The 19,260-nt window shown below is 40.1% G+C and overlaps 2 protein-coding genes across 2 annotated transcripts in view; both read right to left on the bottom strand.

Moving 5' to 3' along the window:
* Nucleotides 1–6,619: 6,619 nt before the first annotated feature.
* On the bottom strand, nucleotides 6,620–11,683 carry ubac2 (UBA domain containing 2). Its single transcript, XM_083898195.1, has 10 exons — nucleotides 11,539–11,683; nucleotides 10,116–10,240; nucleotides 9,459–9,578; nucleotides 9,162–9,268; nucleotides 8,915–9,038; nucleotides 8,794–8,841; nucleotides 8,482–8,590; nucleotides 8,127–8,269; nucleotides 6,988–7,188; nucleotides 6,620–6,860 (listed from the first exon to the last, which is right to left on the bottom strand). Exons 1-10 carry the CDS (start codon nucleotides 11,567–11,569, stop codon nucleotides 6,753–6,755), a joined length of 1,116 nt encoding a protein of 371 aa, XP_083754321.1. The 5' UTR covers nucleotides 11,570–11,683; the 3' UTR covers nucleotides 6,620–6,752.
* Nucleotides 11,684–18,387: 6,704 nt separating this feature from the next.
* dachc (dachshund c) overlaps nucleotides 18,388–19,260 on the bottom strand; it is a gene marked incomplete at both ends in the record, with an annotated part of 37,982 nt that continues 37,109 nt past the window's right edge. Inside the window, one exon of the mRNA XM_083897724.1 lies at nucleotides 18,388–18,425. Within this exon, the coding sequence (XP_083753850.1) occupies nucleotides 18,388–18,425 (38 nt within the window). The remainder of the gene's footprint in view (nucleotides 18,426–19,260) is intronic.

The following is a 19,260-nucleotide window of genomic DNA, read 5'->3' as shown; positions in this document are numbered from 1 at the left end:
TTCACCTCAGAACAAACAGGTGATAATTACATCCCTGTCATAGCAACTAAATGTTGTTTATGACGACATAAGGACAGAAGAATGATGGCTGCTAATCTCATGCTAGCGCTAATTAAAGAGTCCAGGTGCAGAATGCTTTCTTGGGTTGGTTTCCAAATGGGCACGTTGTGGGATTGTGGGATTTTTTTTCATAACAGGTTTAGGCAGCGATCGAGTCAACAAAGAAAAAAAAAAAGATGAAAGAGGAACAAGTTTTTTCCCGCCCCACAATCTGTCATCAGTCAAACAAACAAAACAAATCCTGAAGTGCACCTAGCCAAACCCTAATGATTAAAAAGGATTGCTCTCCTTAGCGCAGACTAAACAGGCCGTGAGTGAGCGCCGTACAGGAGCCGAGTACGCAATGGAAACGAACGCGCCGAGGAGGCCTGAAGGCAGGTACGCTGCATTGTTGTGGCCCATTAACTCAGACGCTCAGTAAAGCGGAGGCAAACATCAGTGGCCTTTTGCCGCCGCTTTCTCTCTGCGACGCAAACATTCCCACGTGCGGTCACGCGCACGTGCAGTGCACGTTCAACAGACTGTGATTGTTGCAAAGGCTCGAGGCAACAAATGATGTCATTATGTGGGGGAAAAAAAACACACACACACCACACACCAGCTTGAATATTATTACCATATCAGTGGGAAGCGACTGGCATCCTCGCCTCCCTTAACTGTGGACGTACTGGTGGCGAGAAAGGAAAGAGAGGCGGCCTTTGTTATCTGGGATTTTTTTCTCATACATGTGACATTTGCATTTTCATGTCACGCAAAGTCAGGGTGAGAGAGTCACGCAGCTGCTTTGGTATTTTCTGAAGCATCATTACGAATGCCAGGGCATGTCAATACACAAGGCAATCCCTACAGGGCAATCCCCAAGGGCTGAGAACGTGTTTTACGATTATTATTATTTCATTTTTTTTTCCTCGTTAAGCATTATGGATGGCTCATAAATGATCACGCACAAACATGACGAGAGCAGGAGAAAGACTGGCTCCCCATGGCAACCGCGCAAAACAGCATGCACTCACCATGGCAACAGAGAGCTGGCGAGGGAACAAAGCGCGGAGACGCCGTCGGAGCTGGTGCTGGTCTCCGGTTTGTCTGATTTGATACATGCGTGCCAGCAGCAGCAGCAGCAGCAATAATTCATCCAGTGAAACATGAACAGTTATCCATCACATCTGCATGACGGCAGCTCATTTTGAATCAGGGGGGAAATGATTCCACAGAAACTACACGTACAGTACACCAATCAACATTCTCATGTTAAAAATAGATCAAATGGTCCCACAAGGTCCACTGTTTCATATTCATGAGGTTACATTAACGTACATTAAACAAGGGCCTCGCTATATGGAGGCGGCCATCTTGGACCGCTAAGTTTCTACAGCAGCCCAAACAAACGAAACCAGCCAGGGTCAGTGTTGCCAACACAAAATAATGCCAAGGTCGTAAAAGGTCAAAAAACTGTCAGCCACACCTCCACCACCTCGCCTTCCTATTAAACTTGACCTGTAGAGGGCGCACACCCACAGAGATAGGAAAAAAAGGATAGTAATAAAGCATAATAAAACAACAAAAAATGGCTCCATACGGTCAAAAACAAACAAGACTTAACAAAAAAAACAAAAAAAATATATTTTAAAAATGACCTTCTGGAATTGTGACAAGAATTGACAGAAGAAAGTTCCTCTGTTGTTCTAAACACACTTTTTGCCTCAACCACAACGTTATTCCTCTCTCCTACAGCGTCCGTACACATGACTAATTATGCAAATTAGGTGATGATGTCATTTAGCGACTCTTAGGACGTCCATAAGCTACTGTCCATACTGAGGAAAACCCGTTCTGAAAAGCCGTAGTTACCCGACACAGGTGGGAAAACGTTTGTTGCAATCTTCAGTCTCACCATTAGATGGCACTATTCCATCCAAAATCCATTTTTTCTTTAAGCATGAGCTAGAGCTAATCCCGCCAGACGCTTGGGCGGGACGTATGGGGTACAAATAGGCTTTTGCAGCCAATTTTATTTCCTTTATTTCCTTTTTATTTTTACCATTTCGGGCCATGTGAAAAGAAAAGACATTGCAGTACAAACGAGGAGAGACGGGGGAAACACTGGCTGCAAGCCAGAAGTGAATCAGCAGCCGCTCCAGAGGATATAAACCCTGTGTCACAACGTTATAGAAAGTGAAATAAACTCCTATATCCATGCACTCAGTTGGATCCGCTCCTAAATTGGATGGGTCCTTGGTTCCTCCTTGGGACACGCACCACACTCACGCCTATATATTGTATTTTTATTATCAGAATATAGTTCAGTGGTTAAACTCGGCAGTTTACAAACCCCATTGATCATTTCGGCATCTTTCCTTTTTTAAGCTCTCGTCGGCCTGGTTTGGAGCAGAAACTGGAGCTGGAAAGCACCGGATCAGCACCAAAATGGAGGGCGGACGCAATTAGTAACCAGCTGTTGAAGATAGAGGTGAATAAAGTGGAAGTCAGCCATTTTGAAATGTTGCCCATCCGAAACCATTCACAAAGAAACAAGAAGTTCTCTATAACTTCGCCAAACATTGCCCTGATGACTTTGAAACTTCATGTGACACAAGAGACCGACGCTGAACACATCTTTGGACGCAAGCATCCAACCCAACAGGAAGTCGGCCATTTTGAAATTTTGCCGCCCATTTTGGGCAATTTGCACCCTACGTAAATGAGCAAATTAGTCTTAGGATCGCGTTTGTCGTACCTACATAACAACTGTGTCAGTTTGTACTTGACACGTCAAAGGCAAAATGATATCGATAGGTTTCACAGTTTCAAAGGGGTGTGGCCACGGCAACCATCGGAAACCATTCGCCACAAAACAGGAAGTTCTCTATAACTTCGCCAAACATTGACCGATCGCTTTGAAACTTCATATTATGACACAAGAGACTGAACCTGAACACGTCTATGGACGCAAACTTCACCGAACAGGAAGTCAGCCATTTTTAAATCAGCTGCTGCACTCCCTGACTTGCGTAGGGGATGCGATTGCCCGTACATGCAGGGATTCATTAAAAAACAATTATAACTGACCGTCAAAACACATTCCTTCATTTTCTCTGTAAAACATCCAAAAAAATAATATGAGGTGTGATTAATGCTGCACATTAAACTTCACCCACATGAGGTTTGCTATCAGTCAACTTGGTTTTTTTTTACCCTTTAATCACTGCCTTTAATTAAACAGTGAAACACACAGATATGAATCACTGTGGGCTTTTTTTTAAAGCTGCTTTTCCTTTCATCCAGCAGCCATTTAAAAGTCGCTGCGCTCGACTGGATTCGACGTCAGCTGACAGTGAATGGGTGATCGTGTCAGCGTGAAACTCAAGACACGGTTTGGTAAAATGTGTAATATTTCCCTCAGTGTCTGTGGGAGCTCAGGTGATGAGATGTCAAGTGTCAGATGAAATAGAGAGGAGGCTCAGAGTGTCGCTTTCTTTGATTTCAAATCATTCTTCTACATAAATATTCCACCACCCTGGAGCAGAGCTACTGTATCTGTGGAGCTGTCTGGAATAATCAGAGCAGGTGGGTGTGGCACTGAGCCCAACTGGCAACAACAACACTATGGAAAGAACTGACGTGACGTCTCCATCTAGTGGCAAGGAGAAAAACTAACAAGTGGATTTACATCTCAATAATGAATACATTGATTTAATGTGTTATTATTATATGTTATATAATGTACCTCGAACACAGTGGTCAGCAATTGGTGGTCACCAGCATCAGTATCTGGTCTGGTACATGATTTAAAAAATCAAATCCTAAATTATTTTAAGTTCATAAGAAAATATGATTAACTTATTCGAATAGATTCTGTTGTGTTAACCTAATACTGCTGTTGTCATAAATACACATTTGTTTTTCGTAAAACACATATTATTGTGCAAAAAATTCTAAATGCAGAGTTTAAAAGGTACCTTGCATAGAACTGAAGATCCATCACCTGACTCCTACCTTCCAAGTGTGTCGGAAAACCGGTGCAGCCTTCAGTTAGCAACCAATTTCAAAAGATTATGTCCTTGGTGGGCTACCGTACAAAACATGGTGGTGTTAAAGTGGCTGCCTCCGTAGAGCTGACCCCCGCTCCTGATTCACTCTGGGGTCATAGAAAACAACAATTCAACAAGTTTTAGAGATTATACACTTCTAAAAAATGTATCTTTAAGTATGGATTAATGCTTTCTTCTCCGGTAGAGGAACATGTATCTTTCCTAATATGCATATAATAAAAGGACAATAACGATATGGTTTGGAGTAAATCAGATCAGATCCCATCATATTGCCAGTTTTAGACTCCTGTATTTATCCTACAGGGTTAAAAAAATGATAATGATAATTATTTGATTGTTCAACAGATCAAATGTTTAATTGCGGTCAGAAAGTTGTCTGTGCAACAACTCCCTCCCTCATCATCACATGATCTTCACTCTCCAAACACAAACACACACACACACACACACACACACACACAAATGACAGATGTGTCTCATATCGTCATATATTATCAATATCATTATGCACAAAATATAAAAACTAGCATCTGTTTCTTGACATCAAAACACAGTGGCACACTGCATTACGCACCGGCGCACGCACGCACACACACACACAGCCATGTGTGCATAGTCTCCAAAAATGTCTTTTTATGACTTTGCATAATAAATGTCACAGGACTTTTTTAAGACTGCTAAGATTCAGACGGCAAAGGAAAAAAAACAAAACATATAAAACGGAATAAATAAAACAGAGTGTGCGATTAGGGCAGCAAATTGTCTCTTCAATGCATCTGAAGTTTCTCAAATCAAAATACAGTTATTATGACTCGGCGTAATTTGAGTTTAGGGATATCTATTGTGTCATTTTGACTAATTAAACCTAATTTATGATATCTGAAGGATATAGATTGACAGCCTAGAGGCAATAGAGAATTGAAGATATCTTAGACTGGAATTATGACAAATAAAACCCAAGCACATCAAATTTACATAATTTGCCCCACGAAAAACGAAGTTATGATTATCCAAACTGTATCTGTAACACACAGCTTCTCATAAACACTCACGCTTATGGCTGCAACGATTATTTGATAAATCGATTATTATTCTATTACTATTGTTGGGTTATCATTTCCAGGTTTTCAACATTTTACTGACCAAACACATACGCGATTATGAAAATAATGAGTTGTTGCAGCCTCAAGTGTGCATATGCATGGGAGGAAAAAAAGAAAAGAAAAAGTGAGCATGAGATGAGAAAAGAGGGGGCAAAAATATGATGACCTCCATGAAAATTCACCCATGGAGACCCTGAGATTGCCAATCTGACCCGTACGTTTCCTGGCCAAACGGCCCCGTTCTGTCAGAGACAGGATCTTTAGTGGAGTAATGGACCAAAGCAGCTCTGGCTCCTGCAGTCGCTGCCACTCACACAAACTGCTTTGCTCAATCGTCCAAACGCAGGAAAGGGCTGAGTCCTGCTACCTCCATGAAGCACTGCCAACACAAGGAAATAACTTACAACCCACTTACCAAAAAAACAATGACATTGTTTGTGGATTACCTCAATCATATTTGTCATCTCTGACCAGTTATCAAGGTCTAAGATCATGGTTTTTGGTATAATGGCATCACAGGACAGTGGAATTTTACGTATGTTTTCTTCACCATCAGTTATATTTTAAAATGTATTGTATTAATTAATAATACGTCATAAGGAGATTTAAGAAACATGGTACAGCCAGTTTATTCTCAAATAAAATTGTCATTTAAAGGCCCACAAACTCATGTTTTCGTTTCGATTTGGTGTTTGGGCCTGTTTCCAACAGAAAGCTGCAGCTATAAGCCGAACATAAACGTAGAAAGGCTCGCTATCCTGCTCAAAAAGGTCTCGACCAGAGGAGAATAAAAACAAAAAGATCTGTGCGTCTTGACAGATGGTTCATATCCAGCATATTCAATGTTTGAACAGTCCATTCTTGTTGCCTCGTCTCTTATTTCTCCTCTGGGACAAACTCTCAAGCTCTGCTGCGTATCGACATAAAAATCAACCAAACAGTCGGTGGGACAGACATGGGGTAGCTCCTTGTTTTTGTGTTGCAGTAACTTCCTGGCTTCTATTGCTCTCCAGTGTTTGGAGTTGGGGCTGCAGGAAATTTTGACATATTTCAGCCTCCTTTGAAGACATTTTTTCAGTTTTTTTGACTTCCTCCACCGGACTGACGACTAGGATGCGCTGAAGATTGTACGGTTGAAAAAAAGAAGCTGCTGCGAGCGCTGCGTTTTCTGCACATTTCACTGGGATTCCCTCAGAGTTAGAGGTCTAACTCTTCTGCCTTGGGAAACGATGCCTGTTTCACAATGTGACGATCATCAGAAAGCTGTGACACAAACGTCTCCCACTTTTGTGCTTCGCACTTCTTCATTAATCAGCCTGCTGTCGGACTCAGTTCACGTCAGACCGGCCAAACACTGCCACAGTGACACAGACGATTGTCTGTACAAATTTATTTTGCCTTCTCATTACTTCGATTCAGTCCAGCATTTTCTCTCGGTTTCGCGTTTACCCCCTTTTTCCTGCTTTGGTTGCTTCTCGTTCTGCGTTCTCTGTTTTTCTCTGACAAAGCTCTCACTCTCCCCCTCTCTCCGTCTCTCTCAGTGTTGTAAGAGGAAGTTGGTTGCCATGTTGATGTCGTTGTTTGAAGCTCTGAGGGCCTCGAGGGCATCCATCCTGGAAAATCCCATTTCTACCAAACGTGCGACCTGACGGACAAGAAAACAAAACACAACTGAGAAACAGTGGAAGCGAAAAAAAATTCATTGCCTGGGACCATTTTTAGATATTATCTTAAAGTGAGACAATTTAAACATGACACGAGGAAACACTGACCTGCTCCTCTGCGACAGGTGAGGGTGAGGGTGAGGGTGAGGGTGACGGTGAGGGTGCGTTGTCCAGCGGTGGTGGCTGGGCTGATGGTTGTGTCTGGGTGGATGGTTGTGTTTGAGCCTGGGGGCTTGGCTGCATTGGGGGTCTGTTCTGTCCTCTTTGTCTCAGGGAGGGAAACAACCTGGTCCACTGTAACAAACCAGGCTGCACGCACAAATACACACAGACATGGAGGCAAAGTCAAGTAACTTTGTACAGACGAAGAGTCCCACATTTTATGGATATCTATTCAAAGCGGGAGGGGGAGACCTTAAAAAGGCCTTCAAGGTGAAAATATACAGTATAGAAGTGCATCAGACCATCTGAAGTCATGACCCAGGAGCGGGTGCTCTGAGCTCAGCTTGACTTTTTTATATATTTGAATGTCCTATTTGCTGTGAAAACAGAAGACAACAGTGCGTTAAATCATCTATTTCTTCTTCTTTCGGCTTCTCCCTTTAGGGGGCGCCACATTGGATAATGTAACTCCATCCAGCTCTATAATTAATCGATTACTAAATTATCATCAACTACTTTGATGACTGATAAATCTGTTTGAGTGTTTTGTTTAAACAATTAAAAACAATTTTTTGGATTATTCAGCTTCTTAAATGTTCTGGTTTCTTTGCTCCATTTTACAAAGAAATCATGAAAACTGAATGATTTTGGTTTGTGGACCAAAAAAGAGAATTGAAAAGTCGTCATTGTGAGGTTTGAGAAACACTGATCAACGTTCTTCAACATTTTTTAACATTTTGTGGACTAATGAATAGAAATGATCATTGAATCATCCTCCTAAGTGAAAAATCATGTCACCAAAGCATCTGAAAAAGCAGTATTTTAAGTGTAGCACTATAAATGGCATAGAAATTAAAGAAATCAGTGGCCTAAATTGTTAGCTCCAACCTAATGAGGCAGGGGAGGAGGTTCGATTATCTTCAAATTAAAAGCATGTCACATAAAAGCCATGATGTGGCTTAACAACTGCAATTCCTGCCAGACAAAAAAATCAGTGGCATTTGATTCTTGAAGTGAATTCAAGTACTGCCTCTAAAATCAGTTAGAGCTTCAGTACTGTAAAGAGTCGGCATGTGTCCACGTACCTGTTGCTGAGGTCTTGTGTTCCTCCTCGCCTCGTTGTACTGGGCCAGCAGCAGCTGCTGGTCGAGCAGATCCATCCTCTGCTGCCTCTGGATGTCCAGAGTGGCACCCATCCCCAGAGGAGTCTCACTGGTTGGCTGGGAGCCTGGAGGGCCACAGAGGTAAAACAACACAATTTACAGGCTGACACAATACAAAAAAAATACAATACTTTGTAAAAGATGTGTATGGAAGGATTGGAAGAGTTGCATCTGGAGCTTGTGAGTAGTAGTAGCATCATTGCACTGTTCAAATACTATATTATGACTCTTACTACAACTACTATCCCTCGACGTGATTAAACAATGTTGAACTCACTCGAGAAGACTGGCTCCAGAGTACACCGTCCAATGCGAGACACCCAGGCAGGTACGAAAAGGAACTTCTGTACGTGGAGAACATTGGAGTAGAAGAGTGCGCCTGAAATCTGAAACAGCACATTCAAAACAATCATGTTGATATTATGGCAACGGCTGTCCTGCAAACATATAAAACTGTAATACAGCACTGTGCAAGAGTCTTAGTATTTTTCAATCACTTTGATGATAAAAACAAAAACAAAAGGCCGGGATTTGAAGATTGAAAACATACACTGTGTCATTTTAAGATAAGAGAAATCTGGCCACTCACCAATCCACTCAGAGCAAGAAGCCACATGAATGGGCTAGATGTCAACAGCTGGGAGAGAGATAAAGACACATGATGTAAACAAATACATACACAAAGACACTCGCAGAATATGGGATTTTACCTGCAGGCCTACTATGTAGACCAGAGACTTGCTGGTGATGTGGATGTGGCCCAGGACCTGAGTGACTGGTATCTTGGGAATGGACAGGTAAAAAGGCACAAACAGAGCGAAGACTGGGGCGAGCCTGGGAGAGGAAAGAGGGAAGAGTCCAGAGATGATGACAATGAGGATAGTGTGTGTGTGTGTGTGTGTGTGTGTGGGGGGGGGGGGGTTAACCTGAGGCGACTACCGTAAGCCATCTACTCACAGTCCTGCAGGCAGTTCCTCCACCTCATAGTCAAATAGAAACTGAAAAGCCTGGGCCAACAGGAAGTCCATGAGTGCAGACAGACACCAAGTGCCAAAAAGGAAGGACTGGAATTAACAGTGACAATTACAGCAAGTTAGTGAGAGCTGGTTTGGAGCAGCCGAGGAAGTCAGATATTGCCTTCCTTAAAAGAGGAAGTTGCTACACAGGAGACATTTGTTTGATTAACCAATTCAGATCATGGGTCACTGTAGTGAAACACAGTGGTGTAAATAGACCGACGGGTTTAGTACTTACTGCAAACTTCCTGGTGCCAAACCTCCTCTCAAAGATTCGGAAGTTGTAAATAAGCAGGCTGCTACAAAAGGAGTCTTTCACATCCAAACAGACGAGCCTTCCACACAACAACCTCCACACCTACAACACAAATTAAACACGCACACAACACATTACTGATGCACAACCCTGACTTTCAAATCAAAACAAATTAGATTTTTATTATGCTAAAGGCATTTTATATCATAAGACAGAGACCTTACAATATTATGGAAGAGAAGAGAAACCTAATGGTTCACACACTGAGCAAACACTTGGCAGTGTAGAACTTTGGACACAGAAGAAAGAGACCAGGAGCAGATGTATTTTGTTGTATTTTATTTAGTGGAATAATGCTTTGTATGACATTTGGTCTACGTTAGTAGCATTTTACAGGACGTTAGCATGGACCTGGCTCTGGTGTGCTAAGAAGCTGTGTCTTTAAAGACTGTAATTGGCTTTTAATTAACATTCTACCCTATGATCTGCTTTGATCTAGTTATTTATAATAAACAGCTATAACATGAGTAAAGGTTTAAACGCTCCACTAACAGGTGGTTCACTGACACAGACTTAAAATGTCATGGTCAAAGAGCTTGTGAACTTGTGTGTGAAGGCGCACAAATGGTGAACACATACCTGGTGCTGCTCCTTCACAGCCACTAGGTTGTAGTCAAACAGTTGTTGGTACTGCGGCAGCAGGGTGAGCATCACAGTCAGGCCGTTGAGAACCAGAAGAAGGCCTTTGGACAGAGGGGCCATATCTGGAGGGAGGTAATTCACTTTATATTAGGGCTGTGTTTAAGACCAATTTAAATATTATTTTCATGTTCTGTAATAAATGTATGTGGCAGCTTTACCTTACACTATTTAAAATAATATCTTAAATAGATTATAATAATTATACAAAATGCAGAGTTAATGCAGCAATTTCTCAATCATCAACTATTATGATAATCAATTAATCAGTTTGAGTGTAAAAACAACAAAAAAACAATAACTAAAACAAACCTTCTGATTTTTCAGCCTCTTAAAAGTGAACAGTTTCTTGTTTCTTTACTCCATATAACAAAGAAATCATTCAAACAATGTCTAGTTGTCTAGTTTTGTCCACAAACAAAACTAGACAACTGACAACATCATTATTTCCCAGTTTGGTAAACACCAATCAAATTTTTGTTTTCTGACATTTTACTGACATAAGTGAATTATTTTTGATTATTGTGAAGTTTTTTTTTTTTTTTTAAATGTGACAAACTCAAATACTATACAGGGAGAAACTAGAGAATGTGTTCCAATTTTATGATTAAATCAATAATCACACTGAGTGCCAATTAATTATATGGAATAAAAAGGACATATCATCACAAAACCCAATAAGATAATTTTCTCTCCCATCACCCTCCTCCTCTTCCTCACATACAATTCACGCACTGGTATAATTACATACCAGTCATTAGATTAAGATGGAGTGAGAGATGACTCTGATTATTATTATTATTCAACTCTTTTGTTGTTGTCGTCATTTGTTTAATTTCCTATGCACTTCCTCAGCTCCATTGTGATCACATACCCTGTATACAATAGAACAGTAGTTCTGATTTTCTTCCAAATAAAAACGCGTACCACTGGTGGTGCACGTACCATAGTTTCAGAACCAAGTCTTATCACAGTATGACAGTTATTTAGCTTTATTTTAAATTCAAAGTGTATGTTTGCATGATTCCTCCACAATGTAGGAGCAGAATAAACAAGTGACACCGATGCCAACTACTTTTACAAGCGTAGATACAATACAAAAACATTAGCACACCTATTAAATACGAACTTAACTTGACATTAGCATAGTCTCTCCTAACTTACGCACTTATTTTACAGCTGTGACAGCTTTGCTAAGACAAACAACTGTGTGGAAATGACAGGTTTGGTGATTTATGAGCTAATAAACCAATATAAAGTAAATAAACGACAGCTCGACGCTAACACTACTTTAGCCTAGCTAGCTTGTTACCGCTGGAGCTAAGGCTGCGACAGAAAGTGTTCCGGTTTAACACACACTTACAGAAGCCCCGAGAGCCGGTGATGGAAAACATAGCGTCGGGGTGAACTGCGGGACCTAGCCGGAGTCCGCTAGTCCCGGTGGAATAATTAAACAAACACTAAAACACCGAAATAAAGTTAAAGTGACGAGCCATGTTCAGACGAGGGAGAGAGAGCCGGGGGTAAAGGGAACTCGTCGACGGAAGCCCAACTCGGCCAAAGCCCTCACACCCCCCTTTTAAAAAAGCGAACCAACAATAAAAAATAGTTCTGTTACATTACATTATATAAACTGATATTATATCAAAACCATGACATGATATAGATATAATATTGGTATACTATATCATATGTGTGTATATATATATATATATATACAGTATGTCGATACTGAATGATATACAAAAGTATATAAGTAATAAGGTTTTTTCCCCATATTGCCCAGCCTTATTGTCCTATATTCACTGCATCAAATGCACTTTAATGAGGATGTAAAAATACCTACATGTATTTGTCTTTGTCAAAAGAGCTCATAAATTAGTGCAATACTAAGATATTCTTCCCGTCAAATGTTGTGTATGTGATTCTTACCTTGATGTAGAGAATGAACTGCAGAGGGCGCTGTTGCCTTGCTATTCTACTATTTTATTTACTCAGACACTTACATCACTTTTCCTGACAAAATATTGATCTTCCTGATCCTGACATGGAATATTGATGAAGTTACTCATGCAAAAAACAACAACTTACAGTTATGGTATTTTTATGTTTTTAATAAGTTTGAACAGTAATATAAAAATACAAGACATTAAAAGCCACAGGAGACAACAAAAGGACACAAAACAACTGTTATCTGGCAATATTCTTGCATAATTTCTTACCTTCGATTTAAGGCTATACATACACATTCCTTGACATGAGTCACAATTTTCTATATTTGACCCCAAAAATAAAATTAAAAGCTGACTTTATGGCGGTGCAAGAGAAAAACAACTACATAATAACTGAAAGGTAAATTCATTTGCAGTGATGAACATCTCTTAGAACCAGCTGTTTGGTTGTTGTTTTCCCAACAGTAATGTCATTATTACTTATTATCACTCACTCCTTCTTTTACAACTGGGCCAAACAATATTGAAAACACAAAACAAAGGCTTCACTCTCACTCCTCAGATTCTACACGAGATCTAATTAAAAGAGAAAAACACTCTTGTAAGTCGTAAATGAAAAAGTCACAGACCCAAAAATAAAAGCACTCATTTTGCAGGATGGCCCATTTCGGGACAGTGTTTTGTATATTTCAGGAGAGACTAAATCAGTGCGTGCATCACTTTAATGTTGAAGCAGGTAAAGGTTGGGCTAATTTTAGTCCCTTTACATGATGCTGCTGCTGCTAAAAAACACAGAACACAGACAAGGAAACGGGAGCGTCCAGAATTACCTGGTTCTGCAGGAGCTCCGTCTCGCTGGATGCATTTTAAGTAGCCTCATTTTAAAGAAAAGTTGCAAAACATGCACATCTGGGCTGCAGTCTCTGCACTGTCTGACTGATTAGTTTCACCCCTGTTTGGTCCCTAATGGTGGAGACTGGTGAGGAATTATTCACTGAATATTCACTGAATCAATTTATTCTTCATTATTTATTGTGCTCGTAAAGTTTCTGCAAGCTTTCTGTCTTTGTAAAAAACACACAACAACAACAAGGTTTTATGCGGTTAAATAAAGGTTGAATTAAAGGTGCAGTGCGTGAATATCCCTCACCTTACTGTATGTAGCCGTCAGTTAGCTTTTTGTCCATCGTGGGCTACTGTAAAAACATGGCAGGTCCAAAATGGCCGCTGATCCGTCACTACAGATATCAATGCTAATTTCGGCTTAATTAAACTAAGATCACTTAAATTTTACACACTGGACTCAACCATTTGGTCGACCATACTTTAAGTCACTATATCTCATTGAAAAATGCATCAAGCTGAACTCACTAACACTTTATGTGACTTGTTCTGAATGTTGTACTTTATGAATTATGCAAACCAGGTTTATTATGAACAGACGTCTCAACCGTTTGGTAGAGGCCTGTATCTGAAATACTGTACTGTAAAATAAATAAATAAATATATATATGTATATATATATTGATTGTAGTTATTGTTATCATAAGTAAATAATATAAAATGGGTTAGGGTTAGCTAACCTGTGTACATTGTAGATTCCCAAATACCTGATTTAGATTTAGTATTTTGGGTCATTTTTGCAAGCCTTTCACTTAAGATTTATCCATAAACTTGCATAAAATGATTAATTTATCAAACATGTATCTGTTTTATAGTGTTGCTTTACCTGTTCAAAGTGACAGTTGTTACAGAAATGTCAATTTAAATAGTAAAGAAAATGTTATTTTGTACACAAATTTGCTCCTGATACTCATCTTGTGATAGAATGTCATATTTAAAAAATAATTAGGGTTTTTCTGCTTTTCTTTCCAGATCTTTCACTCATAAAACTTGTTATAATTGACCGAAACACAGTGAAGAGCAGTGTAGGGCTTTTATTTTTCTTCGAAGGAAGTGACTTTTTGTCAGTTTTACTAACTTTCTCTTAATTCCAACTTCCTCTGCTGATGTGGGAATGAACCATGTAACTCAGATCAACTGTCTGATGATCAATACACAACGTTTATCTCTGAAAATTAGTAAAAGAAACAACAACTACATATTTTATGGGTGAAATGGCCCTTTTATAATGTGGAAACTAAGCGTTTATGCACTGGTGGTTATGACTCACTGAAGCAGGTGGAGACTTCATCTTTATCTCCCTCCCTTTGACCACCAAGACTTGCAGGTTGAGAACCAGCACTCGAAAAACATCATCATCATCTGCAGTCACAGACGCTGCAGCAGGATGATCCACACCTGAAGAAGGACAGTCTCTTTTTTTCCCTCTCTCTCTCCACTCCACACCTCTGACAGGTCATTCCCAGGCCCTGAAGCACCGGTTTAATCAGATTTGAACTTTAGCGCTTGTCATATTCGACCTTTTCTGCTCAGTATGTGATATGTGTTTATGGGTTTTCATACGTACAGCACAGAGACGTACAGAGAGAGTGCGTTCCATCCCTCTCAGCCGTCGTTGTGGTCACACTGGTGATTATGGTCGTGGGGGCCTTGAGGAGCAGGATGTGGCTGCACAAAGTCCAACTTAATGACTTTTTCTTATGGACACGGTGTCGTATCTTGTCGAGGTCCAGACTTCCTTTGCGTCGCTCGCGCTTTGTCTTAACCCGACAACGCTGCCAGTTTTTTTTTTTATTACGCACACACATCAAACGGCATGTTTGTACCTTCAGAGTCTGGGCCCCGGCCGATTGCTCCTGAGCCGTTAGATCCAGTGCTTATGTTTTGTCCAAGTACATTTGAAAAGATATGGCGAACAGCTGTCTAATAGTGTTGCGTTTCCCAATCACCCACAGACGCAGTGTGTGTGTGTGCACGCACTGTGTGTGTGTGCACGCACTGTGTGTGTGTGTGTGTGTGCGTGCATGCTCCTTCCCATTGGTTAGTTCCCACCCCATTAGGTCTATTTGGCTGCTGGTGGTCAGATGTGACTGCAAAGCAGAGGCTCAGGAACAGCTTGCTAATTGTGTTTCAGACCTTCTCTGTCACTGATGTAGGAGTGAGGTCTAAAAAGGTTGCTTTGCCCCTGTTCTCAATCAAAGATAATAAGATTAAACAGTGCAGAGACGCGTGCGTGCGTGCGTGCATGTGTGTGTTTGTGTGCGCGCGCGTGCATGCTTGCTTGTGTGTGCTTACCAATAAAGAGACTCCAGATTTGGAGACAGCCTTGACTCCTGCTGTTTGCTTTGTTCATTAAGAGGAGATGAGCAGATGGTTTGCTGGTCTGTTGTGCAGTACACACACATGAGGACACACACACACACACACACACACACACACACACACAGACACACACACACATGCAAATACACATACATGCATGCTCGGTCCTGTCACCTTAGCTTTATCCTCCATTTATCTTTTCCATTACACATCTCTCAGCAGGACAAAGCTACTCGGTGAATTGTGAGAGATGTGTGTGAGTGTGTGTGTGTGTGCAGATGAAGTCACACACACTTTGCCTGTAAGGTGGTCCAAAAAGGCTGATGACTCATTCACACGTTCGTTTCTGTGAATCATTGCGATTCACTTGTCAGCCGCTCTGTATTCAGGAAGAACTGCTTGTAGCAGAGGTATTGTTGTATTTCCGTGCGACGCAGCTTATCTGCCCGCGTCCAGGAAATGACACATGGCACGTTTCTTTTTCTTATTTTCTCTCTCTCTCTCTCTCTCTCTCTTTGGCACAGCGGCTTCAGAACACTGTGCTGTCTGAAGTGTGTATTATGTACCAGGGTGGAAAACTTAATTTTACCTGCCACCTACTTACTCTTCCTGAGGGGGAAATGAAATGCTTTCAATGTCTTTAGCAGCATTGTGATCACAGAGGCCTTCACGTGATCTGCTGTGTTTTATACCAAGTACCTGCCTGAGATCATGTAGTGTTGTAATGTAATAAAGTACAAATACTTGATTACAATACTAACCCTTAGACCACAGAGCATTTAGCCTGCTTTTTTTTAAATGTTAAAATGTATATACAGAGGCTATAAGAGTGTCTTCTTTTTCAGCACAACCTGAGGTGATTAATTATACTATATAAACACACCTGTTGGCAAAAAGTACTAAAACTATTTAAAATCAGAGTGAATTTGTGAATTTTGGGAATATGTCACAGTTCAAAGTTGGCTTGGCTCGGTTTTTTTTTTTTTTTAATGAACAAAAAGAAAAAAAAAACACGTCTATTTTGTGACTTCAGTATCTCGACTAACGCTCTCTTTTTAAAGCCTGAAGGTGTGACCTATAAACACACGCGCCCAGGAAGTCCATATAAGGAGTTGTGCATTATTCTCACTGCGATTTACTAAGAGTTCACGTGTCTGTACTTTACTTTGTTACTTATATTTCTAACAACTTGTACTTTTACTCTCCTCTAACTCTGTTACTCATTACTACCAAATAAAATCAGAAGAAGAAGAAGAGTTGGTATTATGGTCTGTATTTATATATAGAGCTTTTATAGTCTTGATGAGCTGCTTTACACTACAGTTTTCACCCATTCACACGCTTAAACATGTCTTGCTCAAGGACACATATAGACGAGCAGACAGGAATTGAACCCACAACCTTCCAGTCGAAAGACAACTCGCCCGACCACTCCTACTTTTGATACTTAAATACAGTAAATGTCATATACTTTAAGACTTTTACTCAAAAGTAATATTATAAAAAAGTGACTTAAGCTTCTACCAAAGTAATTTTCTGGTTAATATACTTCATACAAGACAGACCACTCATGGTAAGCGCACCACAGTTTGAGAACCGTGGCTCTATCATACATATTCATCGTTTTATCCTTTGCTTTACTTATAGAAGCACTTATTTGTGGATTTGCACCATCCTCAGCCGCCTCTCGCTCTGACCTGAATTCCTTTTTGATATTGAAGCAGAGCGGGTGGCCGACTGCCTGAGTTTAAAGTGCTTCCCTCTAAAATAACTCACTTAACAAAAGGATCTGTCTCATCCATTATGTGTCCTCGGTGAAACGCTCCCTTCAGGAAGGCATTTCAGTCTTTGACAAAGTGCAATTAAATTGTTAAAGCGTTAATTTATTAAATTAGCACACTGAATTTGTCTCAAATTGAACTCGGGGAGCTCGACTTTTCCTTTTTTTTTCTTCAATCCTCTCTTTAAATAGTTGTTGATATTTGCTGGTTTTTTTAGCTGCGTGTTTAACCTTAAATGAAGATTCATTAGTTTAAATCTACTACTACGACCACAAATTTGCATGTAACTTTTTATGATTTGTTTTTTAAGTTTATAATGCTACAATAACCGCAGGGAAAAAGCACAATAAATAAATAAAATAGAGAGCGGCCGCGCGGGGGGCTGCATCGGCGTTGCCTCGTCAACATGTTTTCACCAAAGGACAGTTTACGGCGTGACCCTGCTCAGCAACTTCCTGTCCGAGCGTCCGTCCGTCAATACTTACGTGCCTGTTTTTGAAGATGGGGCAAGAATCAATGCCATTCCCCTCATATATGTATAGACATGCAAACATATGGACGTCCCCCGTCCCGTCCCCTGTCCTCCTCACGCGTGACGCAAATCTCAAGGGTTTAATGCATCACAGACTCACAAACATAAACACACTGAGGTGTGACGTTCTTCAAAACAAATCAACAAAACCATCTTTTCCCACACACAAACAGTGAAATAAATGATGCAGAAACGAGACCATTCGTTAAAAAGGATCTGTATTGTATTGTATTGTCAAACTGCACTACTGCATAACATACACAATACAAGTCATCGACTGACTGTACAACATGCCGTTCTGGTGGGTTTTTTTTTTTTCCTTTTCCCGTTTTGTTTTGATAATAATAATAATAATAATAATAATAATAGTAATAACAAAAAAAAGAAGGGATGACTATATATATGTACACATCTCTTACAGCACGGACAAAAACAAAAAAAAAGAGAAAGAACTATGGTGGTTTTCATCTAGGATCGTAAAAAAACCTCGATTGAAAGGAAACGCAGTTTAAAAGACGCCGTGATGACAAATAAAGGACGGTTCCCACTATTATGGCCAAAGTGTCGGTGATAACTGCAATAAATTAAAGACGAGAGAGAACAATGGAGGAGTTTGTGATGTCTCACTGCGTCGTGAGGCATGCCTGTCCATTGTGAGGAATCTTCATCATCCATTCATCCATCCATCCATCCATTCATCCATCCATCCTTCCTTCCTTACTTCAGTACATCCCAGCGGCCTGCAGGAACACTCTGCCCTCTGAAAATAAAATAAAAAAAAACAAATATTAAACATTTTAAACTCTTTGTTTAATTAAAGATAACAAAGAAAACCCACATCGACTGTAACAGCAGGATGAAAAATACTTTTCACCCAGGCCCATTCTGAACAATTAATCACTTTCAAATCAAAGTCGCAGTTTGAAACAATGCAATTAGCAAAACGCCGAGGCTGCAGTTTTCCTGCGTTCTGTGCCAATGATGTTAGTACAATTAGCAAAAAAAAAAAAAAAATGCAATACATAGAGCAAACGTTAAGACACTATTCAGTCGTCAAAGAGTTCACATTTGGACGGCGTCTCGTGTGGCGATGCTCTCCGTCCTGCCTCTAATCTGTGGCTGTGACAATTCAATTCATTATTAATCCATTACTTAAGCTCTGTGAGCTTTCGGTGACTTCAAATGTGAATATTTTCTGGGTTTTATTTGCTCCAAATAACAAAGAAAACCCATTTAAACTGATTGAGACGTGTGAGAACATCATCATTTACAAGTTTTGGGAAACACCGAACTATATTTTTGGACCAAACAGCTCATCGATAAATCGGGAAAATAATGAAAATCAACATTAGTTGCAGCCCTTATCAAATCTAAGTAAGTGTTAAACAGAAATTTTACTTTAAAGAAAGTTATATTGCAAATTTAATCGCAGTATTTGTCAGAAAACCTGAAATATTTCCCACAAATTCTTCTAAAACCTGAGAATTAAGAAAATATCTTTGTTTTTTTGAAGAGGCTTCAGCCCCTGACACATATTTTCTGCTTGTCTTTGCTCCACATAACAAATAAAATCATTTAAACAAAACAAGACGTTT

This window comes from Microchirus variegatus (genome assembly GCF_963457635.1).
Source record: "Microchirus variegatus genome assembly, chromosome: 11".
In the NCBI taxonomy this organism is placed as follows: Eukaryota; Metazoa; Chordata; class Actinopteri; order Pleuronectiformes; family Soleidae; genus Microchirus; species Microchirus variegatus.
Note: the sequence above shows the minus strand (reverse complement) of the source record. Positions and strands in the feature narration are given on the sequence as shown.